General features: G+C 35.4%; 4 protein-coding genes across 4 annotated transcripts; 1 reads left to right on the plus strand and 3 right to left on the minus strand.

Moving 5' to 3' along the window:
* The first annotated feature begins 445 nt into the window (after positions 1 to 445).
* Positions 446 to 2,507, plus strand: LOC109170051 (14-3-3-like protein C). Its single transcript, XM_019318989.1, has 4 exons — positions 446 to 1,120; positions 1,862 to 1,984; positions 2,065 to 2,181; positions 2,282 to 2,507. Exons 1-4 carry the CDS (start codon positions 647 to 649, stop codon positions 2,336 to 2,338), a joined length of 771 nt encoding a protein of 256 aa, XP_019174534.1. The 5' UTR covers positions 446 to 646; the 3' UTR covers positions 2,339 to 2,507.
* Positions 2,508 to 3,152: 645 nt separating this feature from the next.
* LOC109170052 (histone H3.3) lies at positions 3,153 to 4,265 on the minus strand. Its single transcript, XM_019318990.1, has 3 exons — positions 4,142 to 4,265; positions 3,709 to 3,780; positions 3,153 to 3,619 (listed from the first exon to the last, which is right to left on the minus strand). The coding sequence occupies exons 2-3, from the start codon at positions 3,778 to 3,780 to the stop codon at positions 3,281 to 3,283; spliced, it is 411 nt and encodes a 136-aa protein (XP_019174535.1). The 5' UTR covers positions 4,142 to 4,265; the 3' UTR covers positions 3,153 to 3,280.
* Positions 4,266 to 5,396: 1,131 nt separating this feature from the next.
* Positions 5,397 to 8,854, minus strand: LOC109170049 (thylakoid lumenal 29 kDa protein, chloroplastic). The gene is made up of 11 exons (XM_019318987.1): positions 8,686 to 8,854; positions 8,352 to 8,447; positions 8,088 to 8,172; positions 7,968 to 8,002; positions 7,802 to 7,867; positions 7,689 to 7,729; positions 7,133 to 7,263; positions 6,455 to 6,561; positions 6,160 to 6,303; positions 5,918 to 6,052; positions 5,397 to 5,735 (listed from the first exon to the last, which is right to left on the minus strand). Exons 1-11 carry the CDS (start codon positions 8,767 to 8,769, stop codon positions 5,625 to 5,627), a joined length of 1,035 nt encoding a protein of 344 aa, XP_019174532.1. The 5' UTR covers positions 8,770 to 8,854; the 3' UTR covers positions 5,397 to 5,624.
* Positions 8,855 to 9,337: 483 nt separating this feature from the next.
* LOC109170048 (uncharacterized protein At1g04910-like) lies at positions 9,338 to 12,716 on the minus strand. Its single transcript, XM_019318985.1, has 11 exons — positions 12,360 to 12,716; positions 11,863 to 11,937; positions 11,553 to 11,652; positions 11,374 to 11,441; positions 11,114 to 11,202; positions 10,658 to 10,967; positions 10,437 to 10,570; positions 10,153 to 10,366; positions 9,882 to 10,066; positions 9,694 to 9,789; positions 9,338 to 9,586 (listed from the first exon to the last, which is right to left on the minus strand). Exons 1-11 carry the CDS (start codon positions 12,510 to 12,512, stop codon positions 9,445 to 9,447), a joined length of 1,566 nt encoding a protein of 521 aa, XP_019174530.1. The 5' UTR covers positions 12,513 to 12,716; the 3' UTR covers positions 9,338 to 9,444.
* Positions 12,717 to 17,071: the final 4,355 nt, after the last annotated feature.

Raw genomic sequence — 17,071 nt, forward strand, 5'->3', positions numbered from 1 at the left:
TAAGAATGTACACAAGTAAATCCAATCGATAACAGATTACAATGAGATAAACAATCTTAAATTATTTGTAATTGTCATCTTTAAACTAAAAATATTAATTAGTCATTTTATAAGTTAAATTTGAAATCTAGTAATTATTAAGCCAATAATTTGTTTTAAAAGAAAAAAAATCAATAGTTTAATTAACTTGATTGAGATTTTTCCAAACAAATCTTGAATTGAAATTTTGGACTTATTATTTTAATTATTGGTTAACTAGATTATCTTATAATTGGGTCACACAAAAAAGAATCTAAAAATAAACTAGTAAGTATTTCTTGAAAAAAAAATACAAAAATATCAAAGGTTGTCGTAACATTGAAGATGTCGGAAATCCAAGGGTGGAGAATCAGCGAGAGAAATCAACCCCTAGAAAATGGTATCCGAAGACGTCTCTCCTCCTCTCGTTTGAAAAATCAAAAAGCTGAAAACCATCGCTGGCGCTGGCCCCCTTCTACTCTCTCTTCATTTCTTTAAGTTTTTTTTGGGTCTCTACATAACTTATTAGCTTTGCTTGCATTTCCTTCCATTCATACCAGATCTCTCTAGTTTCTTCACCCAGGGAGGGAGGGATCCGTGATTCTTACACAAAAAGAAGAAGAAGAAGATGGCGCGTGAAGAGAACGTGTACATGGCCAAGCTGGCGGAGCAGGCCGAGAGGTACGAGGAAATGGTGGAGTTCATGGAGAAGGTGTCTTCCTCCCTCGGAGATTCCGAGGAGCTCACCGTGGAGGAGCGCAACCTCCTCTCCGTTGCCTACAAGAACGTCATAGGTGCTCGCCGGGCTTCCTGGAGAATCATCTCCTCCATCGAGCAGAAGGAGGAGTCCAGGGGAAACGAGGACCACGTCAACGCTATCCGCGACTACAGATCCAAGATCGAGAATGAGCTCTCCAAGATCTGCGATGGCATCCTTAAGCTCCTGGAAACAAAGCTCATCCCCTCCGCCGGCGCCGGTGACTCCAAGGTCTTCTATCTCAAGATGAAGGGCGACTACCACCGCTACCTCGCTGAGTTCAAGACCAGCGCCGAGCGTAAGGAGGCTGCCGAGAGCACTCTCACTGCCTACAAAGCCGCTCAGGTTTTTTTACTTTCCTTCTTCTTTTGCCCTCCTCAATATGCTGATTTTGGAATTACAATTTACAAAGATTTATTGATCTGAATACTGTAGCCGTGTTAAATCTCTGTTAACATATTTATACACCCATCATTTATCTGAAGTTACCAATTCACTATGCATTGAAGATTTTACTTTATTACGCGTATAAAGTTTGAATTTTTTTTCTCATCAATTGTTATGTTGTAAGTAGAATGTTTCAATAAAATCTTTATTGATAGTAAAATGGACTCCAATAAGCTCTTGAATTAGATCGTAACAATTACGGATTTCAAATGATTTTGGGCATGCGATTTGTACCTGTTAAAAAGTTGCTGACTTGTTAAGCATTTTGATCCAAGTCTCCAATAATATGCTTGGCATAACAAATCCCTGGGGTGATAGTTCATGTTTTCTTTACTGAACTTCAATCTACTCTGGCTTTTCTGGTTTCAAAGTACTTGATATATTATTTGAAGTTGGAATTGGAAGGCCATTATCTCATATCGGCCTCTATATAATGCCAATACCAAAAGGGGATGAGTGTATATCTAAATGTTCCTACTTTTGCATGTCTTAACAATCAATATGTAGTGAATTTGTTTTATCAAAACAGAATTCAAAAATAAAATCGTATTTCATCTTACCTGATACCACCATTATCAGGTATTTGAATTTTGATAACCTAATAGAATTTCTTATAATAGTTTGTTTGATTGTTTGTAGGACATTGCGAATGCTGAACTTGCACCTACACACCCAATCCGTCTCGGGCTGGCTCTTAACTTCTCTGTGTTTTATTATGAGATTTTGAACTCTCCTGACCGTGCTTGTAATCTTGCAAAACAGGTAAGGATTTCTGGGTTTTATTTGCATGGTTTTGTTTGATATTGTGATGATTGTTTATATCTTTTCCATCCATGCTATAGGCCTTTGATGAAGCAATTGCTGAGTTGGACACCCTGGGAGAGGAGTCATACAAGGATAGCACTTTGATCATGCAACTTCTCCGTGACAATCTCACTCTATGGACATCTGATATGCAGGTAGGTAGTCCAATAATAATTTTCTTCCTGCTCAAATACACATTCATTACTTTGAAATGTCGTCGAATACTAAAGATTTGATGCCTTGGTTGTGTTATAGGATGATGGAACTGATGAGATCAAGGAAAACCCCAAGAAAGAAGAAGAACAACACTGAGGGTGGATTCCTTCACATTAGCGTTTCACTTCTCCTTGATTGTTTTAATTTGGAGAAGAAGTTTGTTTTTGTTTCCCATGTTATGGTTTTTTGTTTTAAGGGGTTCTCCAGTCATTGAGAATGAACTGCTTATTAATTAAATACAAATACTTAAATCATTTGGTATTTATCTTTATGCGCTTCTTAAAGTTTTATTTACATGGTAAATCAAGCATTTTAGTCTGTATCATACTCGGTCTAATTAAGGAGCAATCGGTCCTGGACTAATTAAGGAGCAGAGTGCTTGTCCTCTCGTTCCTGGGCCAATTAAGAAGCAAAGGAGCAGAGTGCTTGTCCTCTCGTTCCTGGGCCAATTAAGAAGCAAAGGAGCAGAGTGCTTGTCCTCTCGTTCCTGAGCCAATTAAGAAGCAAAGTATTGGCTCTCTCTCTTTAAGAGACGATTAAGGAGCAAAGTGCTTATCCTGTCTATACTGGACTAATTAAGGAGCAAAGTGTTTGTCCTCTTGTTCCTGGTCCAATTAAGAAGCAAAATATTGGCCCTCTCTCTTTAAGGAACGAGAGTACATGGCCACTCACGCCAACCAAACTGGTTAAGGCGAAGTTGCAGAAGAGATCAAAAACCAAAACAATTTTCAATTTACATGCTTGATCGCTTTGTTAAATGTTTGATTGGGCAAAGACTAGTAATAAACTCCCCACAAGAACAAATCATGATTCATGATTCACTGATGCATACATATACGGAGTATCAATCATAATACCATCGAAGAATAAAAAGAAGCAATTAGAAGATAGAATGATTTCGCAAACGCAGGATCGGAAATAAAGCACTTGCATTACTGAAGCAACAAGAAAGTCATGGTTTCTATAAATCAAGAAAATATTTGTTTCTAGGCTTCTAGCTAAACAATTTTACATTTTAAGGGAAAGTATAAAAGAGATCTAAGCTCTCTCCCCTCTGATTCTCCTGGCGAGCTGAATGTCCTTGGGCATGATGGTGACACGCTTGGCATGAATGGCGCACAGGTTAGTGTCCTCAAACAGCCCAACAAGGTAAGCCTCGGCCGCCTCCTGCAATGCCAACACAGCGTGGCTCTGGAAACGCAGATCAGTCTTGAAATCCTGGGCAATTTCACGGACAAGCCTCTGGAATGGCAGCTTCCTGATAAGGAGCTCAGTGCTCTTCTGGTATTTGCGGATTTCACGAAGAGCAACGGTTCCAGGCCTGTATCGGTGAGGCTTCTTCACTCCCCCAGTAGTTGGGGCGGACTTTCGGGCAGCCTGTAAAAGATTTAACACAAAATTTTCAGTGAAATTGAAATTAGGGCAGGCATGCAAAAAATTCACGCCGGAGAAAAATGAAACCTTACCTTGGTGGCAAGTTGCTTCCTCGGAGCCTTGCCTCCGGTTGACTTGCGAGCAGTTTGCTTGGTACGGGCCATCTGAATTGCACAAATTTTAAATAAGAAAACCAAAACTCAACAAGTATATACACATGAATTGACTCCATAAATCCACGAAGCTAGGGTTTATATAACAATTATTTTCTTTTAGAAAATCCCATTTCCCCAACCAAATTACTCAAATTCCTTCGTTTTCCTCCCAATTCGAAACGAACACCAGTTGAGAATCGTTAATTAAAATAAAGAACATTTACATCCCAATCTCAAATCAAAACCCTAGCAGGAAATTTTCAAATATCCGAAACTCAACTGAGAAACTACTGATACAATTGACACAAAAAGTAATCGAATGAAGAAACAAGAAATATGGGAATTATTAAGAGAAGAAGAGAGAAATTACCACTGCGATGAAACTTGGGTCAAGTACTAGAAGAGATGGAATCTATCGGCGAAGAATGAATGACAAGGCGGCTTTCGCTTTTGTGGTGTGGTGGGGGTGGGGTGGGTGGTATAGGATATTTATATCGTTAGGGGTAGGTGAAATCTGGGGGAAATTTTTCGACCAGTTTAGCTTTTTCCGTGTTTCTATCAAACTATCAAATCAACGGTTGAGAGTAGAGTTTTTGTGTTTCTTTAGATAATGGTATACGGCTGAGGTACAATACTGTTGAAGGATCTCGATCCTGGAGTCTCTATACTCGCTTTCTCATTGGCTGATAGGATTTCTCGAGGATTAATGAGTAATTGGATTCACATGTACGGAGTGCTATACTGCTATGCAACATTCCATGGGCTGTCTTGTTTGACCAATCATACGATTCACGATTCTTTCCATTTTGGTAATCGTAATTTTAACAGGCTTTTGGTCTACACTCATACAAATGTAACGGTTCTCTCGTATTGAATTTTCGTCCCATAAATATTAATAAAATGACAATTTTAATTAATATATTTAATTTCTTAACAATTTTCATTTATGATTATTTTTTTAGTGTCAAAATTCATCACGACAGTTAATTGTACATTTAAAATATGCCGAATTTAAAATCTCTAAGAATATTTTCGTCATTTCAAATTTAGGTCCCAATTTGAGCATTAATAAAATAGATTAATTTGCAGGTCTCCTCCTCATCCTACTTTAATTTGGGGAGGAGAACTGTGAATTGAGAATATTTGAGATCCATCTTAGGACTTAAATCCATTTATTCATGTTCAAATTGGGTTCATAATTTGAAAAAGGCTAAAAATACCCTTAATAATTTCATATTTCGGCATGTCTTAAATAAAGGGACGACCAGCGTGATAAATTTTGACACTAAAATAATAGTCGTGAATAAAAATTAGTACTAAAACAATAATCGTAGATGAAAATTGGTATAAATTAAACATGTTGACTAAAACTATCATTTTGTTAATACTCGTGGGACCAAAATTGGTATTTGCTCATATCGAATTATTGAGTAGTGTACTTTTTTTTTTTTTTTTTTTTTTTTTTGCTATTTGAAAGTATGCATGTTAGTCTAAATTACTAATAGTTGACTGATTCAGATCAAAAATATCAATGAACTACGGAATCAAATTTAGAACATTGTGATTACTAAGTCAATAATCCGACCAACCTGGATTACTACAATCCACTTTAAATTTCAAAAGGGTAAAGGAACAAAAGTTTTCCCATGAACTTTTAAGAAATTTGATGTCTCAACGGAATGAACTGATCGTTGCGAGATGTGAACAGTACAATATGAAAAAATGCCATTTCGATAAATTCAATCTGTGCTCTGATGCAGTTCCTTGCTCTACAACATTTGCAAAACTTATGCAGTATTTGCAGCAGTTGAACATATATCATGATAGCAAAAAAACCTCATGCACTCTACTTACTACAATTTGAGTTTGGTCACATCAATCTTTTTGACAGGATATGTATATGCCTCGTAATTGATCTCTTGGCCCAGGGAACTTAATTTTGTAAGAGCAGTAATCAAGTCAACCTGAAAACCAATATGTCTTTGTCAGGTGAAGAATTTTGTGTTAGCTATACAATGCTGCAACTTCTTACAGCCCACCATAAGCTTTTTAACAATCCCTTTGTTTTTGTCAAGAACAATCAGAATCTATGAAGTATAAGTTGTTATAGAAATGCAATTAAAAAAAAAAAAGTTGTGACACTTGCCTCATAATCAGTTTCGGATACGGTTTCTCGACTCCTTTGGTACTTCTGAATCCATGGGAGGACCTCTGGGTCTGAAGCCAATTTTGCCTCAGTTTCAACCTGATCAGGCCCCAGGAATGCAGACATTACTGCTAGCTGGGCAAGAAATTCAAAACATGACCGGCAATGTCAGTTATTAAAAACAGTAATATCGCCATTTTCAATTCCAAAAACATTCAAATGTAAAGAATGCATTGACTTACCTGGCGGGGGCCAAAGCCAGAGCCAACTGTTTTGAACTTATCTTTCATTTCCTGAATACTAGCAATTCCCCACTGAGGGACCCTTCCCTCTGGGTCAGGTTCTGTGGAATCAGACCTTCCAAATTGCCTATCAAACAGGCCCCACTGTCCAAATAAACAGAACGCTGTTCAAATACAATTAATCATATAGAAAAATAAGCTTATTGATGGAAATACGTCTTTTTAGTTTGCCTCAAGCTTTCAATGGGAGTGAAACTTGGGCTTTCTAGAATGCTTGAAATGGCTTCATGTTAACCTGTCCAGTTGAGCCATATGCCCTGTATAAAAGAGCCCCTTTCTCAGCATTCCCACCGCATTTCCGAATTGCAGCATTAAGAAAGGTTTTTTTAACCGCACTTTGTGCTGCACCAAATTACAGAACAAAGTCACAAACTTTACACAGTAGTTTTGTCAAACTAGTTTTGTCCTCATAAATCTGAAGATACTCCTTTCTTATTGTGTTATAAATTGCTGAAAAAGGATTTTTGATTCCTTAGATTGAAGGGTGTCTCAGTAGTTGACAATGCGTTATAATCCCAGTGCTGTAAATTCTCAGAGCCAAATTTGTACTTATTTTGTATTAGCTGATTCCCTGATTTCAGTATGTAATTGGAGAAACTAATGAATGGATGCTGATGCAACAAGGTTTTCTTTTAGAGACCAAAAGTAAGAAAAACAAATTAAAAGGATGTAATTCAGAGGGTTAGAAAGTGTCTTAAAAGTGCATGAAGCAGGAAATCCAACAACATAGTTCATATTGATGAGTTAGAAACCTTCCATCCTCAGAACATATAAATGTGATTACGTTGCATGCTTTCTGACTATATTCAGCAGCCGTGGATCTTCTCAAGGTACTATCAGTCTCGGATTTATTAACAGAAACTGGTCCAGTTAAAATATATAATTCAGGGCACAAAATGTAACAAAGTCTTACCTCCAAATTGGATTAGATCTGCATATGAGATCGGCCCACCCTTGGACTTTGCATCAATGTCCTTCTTTGCCTCCTCTAACAAATTTAGAGCTGCGGAAAGCCCCTTATTTTCTGGTCTGCTGATCTCTGAGCTTCATGTAGGAAGAACACAGACAGGAAAGAAGAATTAAAAAATGAAGGCAGTGTATGAACATGGAGTTTATGCGACATAAACAGCTTCTTCAAGAGAAAAATTTCATGACTTAACACTACAGCCATATCAGATTAATAATTTTGGACAATGTTTCATATATCAAAGGATCTCCATCCATTATATCTCAAGCATGATGGTGTCCATTAGGTAAAAATTGTGGCTTAAATATATTTTTACTATAGCAGAGTCCAGATAACATAATTGAAAAAGCCTCATCATGCATATCATTGTTTGCTCCAGCTTTTTGCATTATATGTGCATTGCTTCAGCCTAAAATGAAAGAAATCTTATGCGCACAGTTTCTTACTCTGGTCCAAAGAGGAATAAAAGATTTCTCCTAATAAATATTACTTTAAAAAGTACCTGAAGCGAATTGATCCATTGGGACCTCCGGATTTTGTAGGCTGCAAATTTCCTTTAAATTAGATCAACTTTTACCACTTTTACATATTAAATATGAAGTGATAATCTCTAACCTTATCATAAGTAAAAGCATCATTAAGAGCCAGAGTCAGCAAGGATGGGATGAGCTCCTGATTTCCCTGAAACATATACACTAGAGAATGAGAACATGTTACACTACATATTGGAATTGGAATGGAGAAGTAGGCTTGCATGTTCACAATGTTAAACGAGATTTACCTCTATAGCAGTGAAGAGGATATCCTTGATAGTTGCTGTTGGAAATAAACGGTGAAAAAAGAGAATACATAGAAGTTAAACCTAGTCCAATCATCGTAAAATTGTTAATGAAAATCTTACATTGAAACTCTGAGCGCTGTCTGCGTTGTATCAAATCAGCAGCATTAGCCACTTCAATGAATGAACTGGATCTTCCTATGAGATCCTAAATAGAAGTAAAACTGACAGAAACTCATTATCATAAGCCTCATTCATACAATATAACAGACTCATTTAGCTAGGGTTCTCAGTTCTCACTAAGTTGCAGTTATGATTTTCTCATAAGAGTTTATGCACATTCACAAAACAAACAGATTAACAGCAGATAGGGCGTCAGTGTCTCACCAAGCTTACGGTAGCACCAAGGCAATGAAGAAAATCGCGTCTACGGATGGAATCCCCATGGCTACCACTGATGTCGAGCTTACAGCAGATTGTGCCCTGAAAGTTTCATTGTTGATTACATTACTCCGTTATCACCATTAGAATAATTGCCAAGTAACCAAAACTCCAAAAGTCTTCTCAATCATACTCTACAATATGGAAATTTCATTCCTTATTCCGTTTGAAAGACGCAAATGAACATTGAACAATGAGCATATTCATATCCAAAATTCGCCACCATCAATCTTCTTAATGGTATTATATACTTGTTAATGGAAATGAAATTAAAACTTACAGGTGCAATGGAGTGTCTGGGGGTAGTTTTAGAAGGAGGAAGAACCAAAGATGGGATGGTCGGGACGAAGGACACCACTCCCATTTTACTTCTGCAATCTCTCTCTCTCTCTCTCTGGAAAATTTGTGGAGAGAAGTCGAGAAGATAGTGAATGAGGTAATGCGTTCATGATATGGTGTTATACTGCTATCCAATCAAAATATAGAGATGCTGCTGCGGGGTCCAGTCGCAATCTTCTTTCTTTTTCTTTGTTAAAATCATACTACTTAGTAGTTATCTGTATATAATAAGTGGAACATAATTATTGTACTAAAAGAATTGTGAATTTAATTTTTATCAATATTTTTTCAGTCTAACTTGTCACTTGCTCAAAGCTCATTCTAAACTATGGATGTATTCTCATGAGATTTGATGCATTAATGCTATTACAATAGCATTATCATGTCTTTAACTTTTCATTGTTTAACCACCAAATTTGAAGTTCGACTTTTAATTGGAATGATTTGTTGACATTCTTAATTTCAGCCAGTTAGTTATGGACAATCTAAACTGATTTATCTTCTTTGACCATTTGTCAGTTAAGGTTACAAGAGGAATTTATCCAGTGCACACTCTCGAATAGTAATTGCAGATTTTCTTCGTCACCCAAAAATAAAATAAAACAAAATGTCATTGGTGCCAACTATTTTTTCCTTCCCTCCAGAAATAAAAGAATGAATTTCTAATTTCTATGCACAAATGTGATGATCTATGAAGAATCTATTGAGAATGGTTTGTATGTGTAAACTCCTGGCATAAACAGTCTGGTAAAGGATTTACATAAAATGCTTCTTCTGAGCGAAACCTATCCATTCCCCTGGTTCCTGATATAGGCCCCTTCCTCTTCCTGGGCGACCCCTGCCTGAGCGAGCAACACAAGAACATATATATGATCAACATTTGCTGCAATTCAAGATTCATGGAATAACAAATCTTCCATCCCCATATATATAATATAATATAGCATACCGTCTTTTGTGGATTTCAACAATGCGGTTAGACAGATTGTTCCCTTCTTTCATTCTCCCCATCCGAACTTTGTCAAAAAGACGAACAAGAGCTTTCCTGAGTAAGTTAAGGGAAAACTAGTATTTAAGTTAGTTCTGGTAATGGAGTGAGTATAGACAATATCAGCAATAATGGTTAAATGATGTTACCTATCAGGAGAGATTGTCTTCCTGTGTCCTAGGAACCGACGGTGACCCTCAACTGCTCTTGCCATGTTTCCCGAGTATGAAGGCACAAATATGTCGCTCTCAATTGACACGATATAGTCAAGTGCAGCCATCTGAGACGCGTGTTTTATAAATGGTTTCAGCTCCTTAGCAGACGCTAACTTTTCCTGTAAGATAACAACACAATTTTCGACCAAAGATGCCTTTCATAATTCCTTAGAGAAAAGCAATATCGGATTGGAGATAGCTATACCTTGCTCATGATTAGGGGATAGCGGGAGAATAGGTTGGCCATGCGGGATTCACCCCCATAAATCTCTCCAGCAGCGATGTATATTGGAGTGCTCGATGGGAATCCTAAACCAGAAAGGAACATCCCAACCTCTTCTGGCGTTAAGGGGCAATAGCCTTTGGCTCTCTGGTCTACAGGGTCAATGTCTTTCACTTTCCACCAGGTAGTGTTCTCCCTGCAAATCAGAAACATGAATAAAACAATTCATCCATGAATGTAAACTTATGTTCCTAAATATCATATACCTGATGTCCTTTAACTCCTCGGCTTCTTGTGGGGATAAATCATGCGTGCATCCACTGAAGGCAAGCATGTCTTTCTCATATCGCAAATGCAATGCAATATATGGACCGTAGGATCTCATCCTATCAACCAGAATCTGCAGAGTGACCGTCAAAAAAATGATCACAAAACAACAATATACATTCGATAGAAATAAGGATTGAATTCAAAAAAAAATAATAACCTTTCCCATTGCTTCTATTCGGGGTGAAAAGCGGAGGGCTTGATAACAAGCTCTGCACCGCAGTTTTTGGATATCGGGAGGCAGATTATTATTAGCCAATCGTGAATCAGACTTTGCTGCTCGAATGACCTGATAGTCTGCCCACATGCTGGCTATCTCTTGCTCATAATAATCCACACCAGACCAGCTTCTGAAATGCTTAACTGCCCTAGTTGCAGTTGCCAATTCCTTAGGTAGCTTGCTCACAACCGTTATATCATCTGCCAACGACTTAACAAAATGATCCCCATCAAAGACATCGGTGAAATTACTGCATGTAATATGTACAAGTGTTCAAAGACGAACGTAAAATGCAGGTAGATAGACTCAAACTACAAGGAACAATAATAAGAAGCAAAACAAAGAAAAACAAGAAGAAACGGAATAGAAATGTTTTTTTCAAGGCACACAATATACCTAGAATCCTGCCAGAATGAGCGTTTATCAAGCTCTGGCATCACAAGAGTAGCGTTTATAATACGAGCAACAGCAACCATATCACAAATCTGCAAGCAACAAATAGCGTTTCCTTCATGAGCCACTCATGGATACTTCAAAAACTCGTTATCTACTTCAACAAAAATTTTGAATTTGACCCACAAATGCGAGCTATCTCATCTTGGAATTGTATTGAATAACTCTAATGCAAAATAAATCACAGAGAAAAGAATACAAACCCCAGCCCTCATCTGATTAAGTCCACCATTTGCATGGACCAGAAGGTAGCCTCGAGACTGTGTAGGAGCTGGATATCAAATTGCACTATGAAGGATAAGCAAATGGAAAAATCAAATCTTTAAGTGGGGAAAAAATGGAGTTGTGAAAATATTTGCCTGGCAAACTGAAAGCTTCTTACGTGTGTAAAACGAGGTTGGTGAAACACATGGTACATAGTCTCTATTAGGCGGCGGTTTCCATAACTTGTCCACATCTGAACTCCATCTTTCACCTTCCAACTGTCAAATCTAAAGGAGTGAAAACATGAAAGATGCATAACTACTTGGTATCAACAATTACTGTCCAAAATGTTCAATACCTACAAGTACACACCAAGTAAAAGCAAATCTATGATAATGAAATCCAGAAACTCCAAACAGAAAATACATATAATTCTTTCAATTGAAACTGAAAAACAAAAATAGCTTTCAATCTGAGAAGAATGAAACCTTGCGAGCAGGGAGAGAAGGTTCATGCATCCAGTTTCCCTCTCTGCTCAGTCGTTGGTACCCGAGCTCATATGGCTGCAATAGTAAAACAACCCAGATCAGAACCAAATCTTAATTGACACTTCAAATTTTTATTTAAAAAAAATAAAAATTAATCCCTCCCCAGTAAAGATTAAAGAAGAATAAAGCTTCAAACTTTCACTCAAGAATTACACCAACTTTCATACACCATAATTAATACTCCGAAAATTCTTTTGGGAAACGACTAAAAGGATCATCGATGTTCTTCGAGATGTACTTGAAGACAAAATAAAGTAACGTCACGATGACCAATAAGTTTCGAGAACCAAACCAAAAGAGTCATATACAGAATCACTATAAATGACAAGAACACGCCAAGAAAACTGCAATTTGGAAAAGATGAGATCAATCCGTAACAAGAAACAGATTGGAGAAATATGCTAGAAATGTTCACTTGAAGAAAGGGAGAGAGATACCATAGGGAGCTTATCAGGCAACTTGATGACTGCGGAAGGAGGGAATATCAGTTGAACGTGTACGGAAAGCAGAGCCAGGAGAGCTATTACGCCTATGGCGAACTTGAGCAGTTGCCGCACTGCCAACACCGTCCTCCACTTCCTTCTCTGCATCGCCGCCGCCGTCACCACCACCAACACTGTTTCCTCCCTCTAAGAAAAAAACAAACCAAGAACCAACCAACCCCGAAAACAATGCAACAAAAAAACAAGAAGAATTCCCACCTTTTATCTCTCTGTGTGTATATATAAGTCCCGTGAGCGGGAGAAAGAGGGGTCGGCTGATTCGATTCTTGCTTTGCTGTGATACGCTATGCCGATGTTTAGCTGTGCGTTTTGTTAGCATTCGGGTGCGTCAAAACTCTGCGTGGCGTTTTCTGTCATTGGTCGCCTTTGATCGCGTTTACCCCGTCATATTTTATCTATTTACATGCGGTTAAATTTTGTAAGTATAGCCCGACTCCCCTGATTATACGGATAAAAAATATGGTTATATGGATAAATACTACTCCGTAATTCTTGATTTAATAAACTTAGGGTGTTTTTGGAAACTTAGAAAATGATTTTTGAATTTCTGGTGTTTGGCTAGATTAGGAAAAGAGAAGTCAAAGGAAAATAACTCAAAGTCAATAGAAAATCACTCCACTTTTCCGGAAAATGACTTTCCTTTTTTTTTTTAGGAAGTCATTTTCCATCTTCATCATACGTACACGGAACCTGCAATCTCCAAGCCACGAGCTTCAGCCTCCTCAACACAAAAACAAACTCCAGCAATAAATCCATCACCAAAAAAGCTCCACCGCTTAGAGGCTTCCTCATCACTGATTTTCGATGCGCAAACCAGAGATCTGGTTTCCGCAGTCGGAAACCACTCGCAGCTGGTTTCCGGCTGCGGAAGGAAACCAATAATGAACTAGGGAGATGTTTGTGATATTTTTTTTCTCTCACTATTTTTTTGATTTGTGAAATCAATTCCTCTGATTTTTGTAGAAATGGAGGTGGGTGTTTTGGGTTCATGTGCTTATTTGTTTTGACTGAATTACTCTGTTTTTCTGAATTGCAAGGCAGGGAAGAACACAGCAGAGCATAAAATTTTAGGGGAGAAGAACACAACAGAGCATAAAATAAAATAAAAAAATGAACTTATCAAATAATATAAAAAGTAAAAAATAGTGAAGAAATAAAAATAATTGAAGTATACAATTCTGGTCATTTTCCTATTCATTTTCTGAAAAATGAACCAAATATACAAAGACAGTTTTTCGTTGTGCAGCCAAACACCGAAAAGGAAAATGTTTTCTGAAAAATAAGTCATTTTCCAAAAGTCATTTTCCTGCTTTCCAACTGGACCCTTATTGGTTAAAATTAAAAATAGGGACAAAATTAGCGAGATTAATTTTATAAATATTACGGAGCACAAATTTAATGCTTGTAACTTTTATAAAATTGAGTCCGTTATTTTTTTTTTTGAGTAAATACCAGCAAACGTCCTTTGACTTTGGTGGCACTGCCACTTTCAGTCCTTAATTTTTAAATCAACCACTTCTAGTCCTTTTACTTTTTGTTTTTAACCATCTATGGTCCTTTCGTTAAAATTGGTCATATAATGCCCTTTTCTAAAGGGTAATTGAGTCCTTTCATAATTAATTTATTAATTACTATGTTTAATTTCATCATCATAATAGTCAAACAATGATTTTTCCCTTTAGAATTAATTATGAAAGGACTCAATTATCCTTTAAAAAGTGGCATTAGATGGCCAAGTTTAACGGAAGGACCATAAATGGCTAGAAACAAAAAGTAAAAGGACTATGAATGGTTGATTTAAAAGTTGAGGACTAAAAGTGACAGTGCCACCAAAGTCGGAGGATGTCCACTGGTATTTACTCTTTTTTTTTTTTTTAGTATTAATCACTCTAGATGTACGTCAACATAGAGTAGTCCATGTTTCATAGAAGCACGATGAAGCATGGATCTCTAGTTCTCTTTGATCTGATTATGGGGTATTTGGTATATAATTGTTAGCTGACTAGGTTAGTGATTAGTGATTTGACTAGTTGATAGCAGATTGTCAGATTGTATAAATATATTTGGTAAATTAGTTGTTAGGAGATAACTGATTACATAGAAAATGATTTGCTCAAAAAGTTAATTTGAATTTTAGTATTTTGAAATAACAATCTATTACAAAAAAATAATAATAATAATAATAAATTTAATTAATCAAATACTCTAACCGAGTCAAACAACTAATAGCGATCAAACAAGCTAATATTAATTGATAGGCTAACTATTTTACCAAACAGAACCTTTATATTTTTATTATTACTTTGACTTCATCATCTCCTTTTTTTTTTTTGCTCCAATAATTAATAATTAATTGACTGCTTTAACAATATTATTCATGAATTATTTCTTATTATTTATCAATTTTATTTTATGTGATTATTTGTTATGATTAAATTAAAGATATTTATTTTTAATCTTGTTATTGGATAAATTTTTTTTTATGGGTAGCTAATTGTATTGTAATTATAGTTTTGAAATAATCTAAAACTCTTTTACATCCTTGATTTTTTTTTCCTATTTAGTGTGCTAATAGATATTTGGGCAAAAATAAGGCTATTAACGAATCAAGCATGAACGAATATAGGTGGTTATTATTCGTTTGTTAATATTTTTGGAGTGTTAGTGTTCGATTGTTAAGATTTTGAAAATCATGTTCGTGACGATTTGTTAAGCATTTATTAGTGTTCGTTAATGTTTGTGAACATGTTCATAAACGCTAAATAAATAAATACTTATATGTGTTCATGATCATAATTTATTCGTGAACAATATTTTTTTTTTTTAAAAAAAAATTTACTCCTTTCGTCCTAATTATCAAAGCTCCTTCCGGAATGAGCACAACCTGTGCATAATCAGCACTTTGTGGGTGCTTAATTCTCAAAGCACCATTATAGGTGGATTTGCGACAGATAAACAATGCGGGCTTGCGATAATTGCGTGGATTTATCAAAACGGCAAGGCAAAACCAAAACCTAAATTGAATGTGAATAAGAATTATCAACTGGGTTTGCTCTAGTAGGATATGACAATATGAAAAAATATATGTAAAATTATATATATATATATATATATATATATATATATATATGTGTGTGTGTGTGTGTGTGTGTGTGTGTGTGTGTTTAACGCCTAAACTAAAGTACTAATGTAATATATTAATATATTAAAACTAAATAAAATAAAATAAATTGTACTTAATGAGTTTAATTTGTTTGTAAACAATCTGAAACGAACACTGAACAAGTATGTTTGTGAACATTAAACGAACACTAAACGAGATTGTTCATGAACATTATTAAAAGAACACTATACGAGCTTGTTAATGAACATTATTAAACGAACACTAAACGAGTTTGTTCATAAAATCATAAACATTATTAAACGAACATTAAACGAGCTTGTTCATGAGCTCTTAGCAAACGAGCTACAAATGATCAGGTTGTATTCGTTATTAAACGAGCATTATAATTTATTTATTTATGTTAGTTTACCTTAATAAAAGAATACTTATTGAACACAATTAGTTTACCAAAAGCTCTGTTTGTTAACTCTCTTAAAGCAAAAATGACATTGTGCTATTATAACACTATTAATTAACATTGCAAAAGAGAAATAAATAAGACTAAAATATTAATTTGACATTTATGTTGACAGTTTAGGATGATATTAACTTATTAACATTACTCTAGTTATGTATAACTTATTCAATTAATATATATTTGTTTACCTGCTAAAAATTATAAATTATATTTTAATTTTAAATATAAACTTTAATGTAATGCACATAAATGGTTAGGAATACTAAGTGTGAATTAACTGTGACGAGCAAATCCTTATAGTTGATGAATTAAGAATCAAGGTGCCGCCTAACACTCATAAGGGCCTAAGTACGTAGTTAGATGACGTGTTAAAAAAAAAAAAAAAAAAAAAAAAAAAAAAAAACAGATGACGTGTTCTTGTTTGTGTCTAAATTCATAGAATGCGATTTTTTTTTTTTTTTAATAATAATGGAATTACTCGAACAAAGAATCCAAATTTAATCAGTCGTCAATAAATTACCAAATTGGCAAATTAATCGGAAAATTATTGTGTAAATTATAACAAAAAGTATATTTTTAATATACTAAAAGTGCATTATTCGTGTATTGAATGTATATTATATAAAATAATATAACTTCAATATTCCATATTAGAGAGGTCGTCACTATATGCCATCTAAGCACAAAGTGCTTGGCATATATAATTAAATAATTTAAATATAGAATGATAGGATTAGAATCATGTGATGTGGAAGATGATGTCTTACAGATACCGTTTCCAATAAACTGTAGGAAGATAGTACAATATTTCCGGCATCCATCGTCATTGTTACATAGTGGAGATCAAGGATTCAACATCCTCAACAAGGACATCACACCTGTTAACGATGAATAAATTAAAGTATAAAATAATGATGCAACAATTTTTACTTTTAATTATTCATTTACAATTAAAAAATGATTTCATTTGATAATAATCTATTAATAAAGCGAGCCAAAAATATTAAATTTATGTTGAAAATTTCACAAGCAAACATAATTCTATGCAGCCTATATGTATTAATC

This window comes from Ipomoea nil, unplaced genomic scaffold, assembly GCF_001879475.1.
Source record: "Ipomoea nil cultivar Tokyo-kokei standard unplaced genomic scaffold, Asagao_1.1 scaffold3321, whole genome shotgun sequence".
In the NCBI taxonomy this organism is placed as follows: Eukaryota; Viridiplantae; Streptophyta; class Magnoliopsida; order Solanales; family Convolvulaceae; genus Ipomoea; species Ipomoea nil.

Coding starts and splice junctions, on each gene's coding strand:
- LOC109170051 (XM_019318989.1), top strand. CDS start 647: ATGGCGCGTGAAGAGAACGTGTACATGGCCAAGCTGGCGGAGCAGGCC. Junction 1,121..1,861: donor CTGCCTACAAAGCCGCTCAG/GTTTTTTTACTT, acceptor GATTGTTTGTAG/GACATTGCGAATGCTGAACT. Junction 2,182..2,281: donor TATGGACATCTGATATGCAG/GTAGGTAGTCCA, acceptor GTTGTGTTATAG/GATGATGGAACTGATGAGAT.
- LOC109170048 (XM_019318985.1), bottom strand. CDS start 12,512: ATGCAGAGAAGGAAGTGGAGGACGGTGTTGGCAGTGCGGCAACTGCTC. Junction 11,442..11,552: donor ACCAACCTCGTTTTACACAC/GTAAGAAGCTTT, acceptor TTTGATATCCAG/CTCCTACACAGTCTCGAGGC. Junction 9,790..9,881: donor AAGACAATCTCTCCTGATAG/GTAACATCATTT, acceptor TAACTTACTCAG/GAAAGCTCTTGTTCGTCTTT.
- LOC109170052 (XM_019318990.1), bottom strand. CDS start 3,780: ATGGCCCGTACCAAGCAAACTGCTCGCAAGTCAACCGGAGGCAAGGCT. Junction 3,620..3,708: donor GGAAGCAACTTGCCACCAAG/GTAAGGTTTCAT, acceptor AATCTTTTACAG/GCTGCCCGAAAGTCCGCCCC.
- LOC109170049 (XM_019318987.1), bottom strand. CDS start 8,769: ATGGGAGTGGTGTCCTTCGTCCCGACCATCCCATCTTTGGTTCTTCCT. Junction 8,173..8,351: donor TTGGTGCTACCGTAAGCTTG/GTGAGACACTGA, acceptor ACTTCTATTTAG/GATCTCATAGGAAGATCCAG. Junction 7,264..7,688: donor AATGGATCAATTCGCTTCAG/GTACTTTTTAAA, acceptor TCCTACATGAAG/CTCAGAGATCAGCAGACCAG.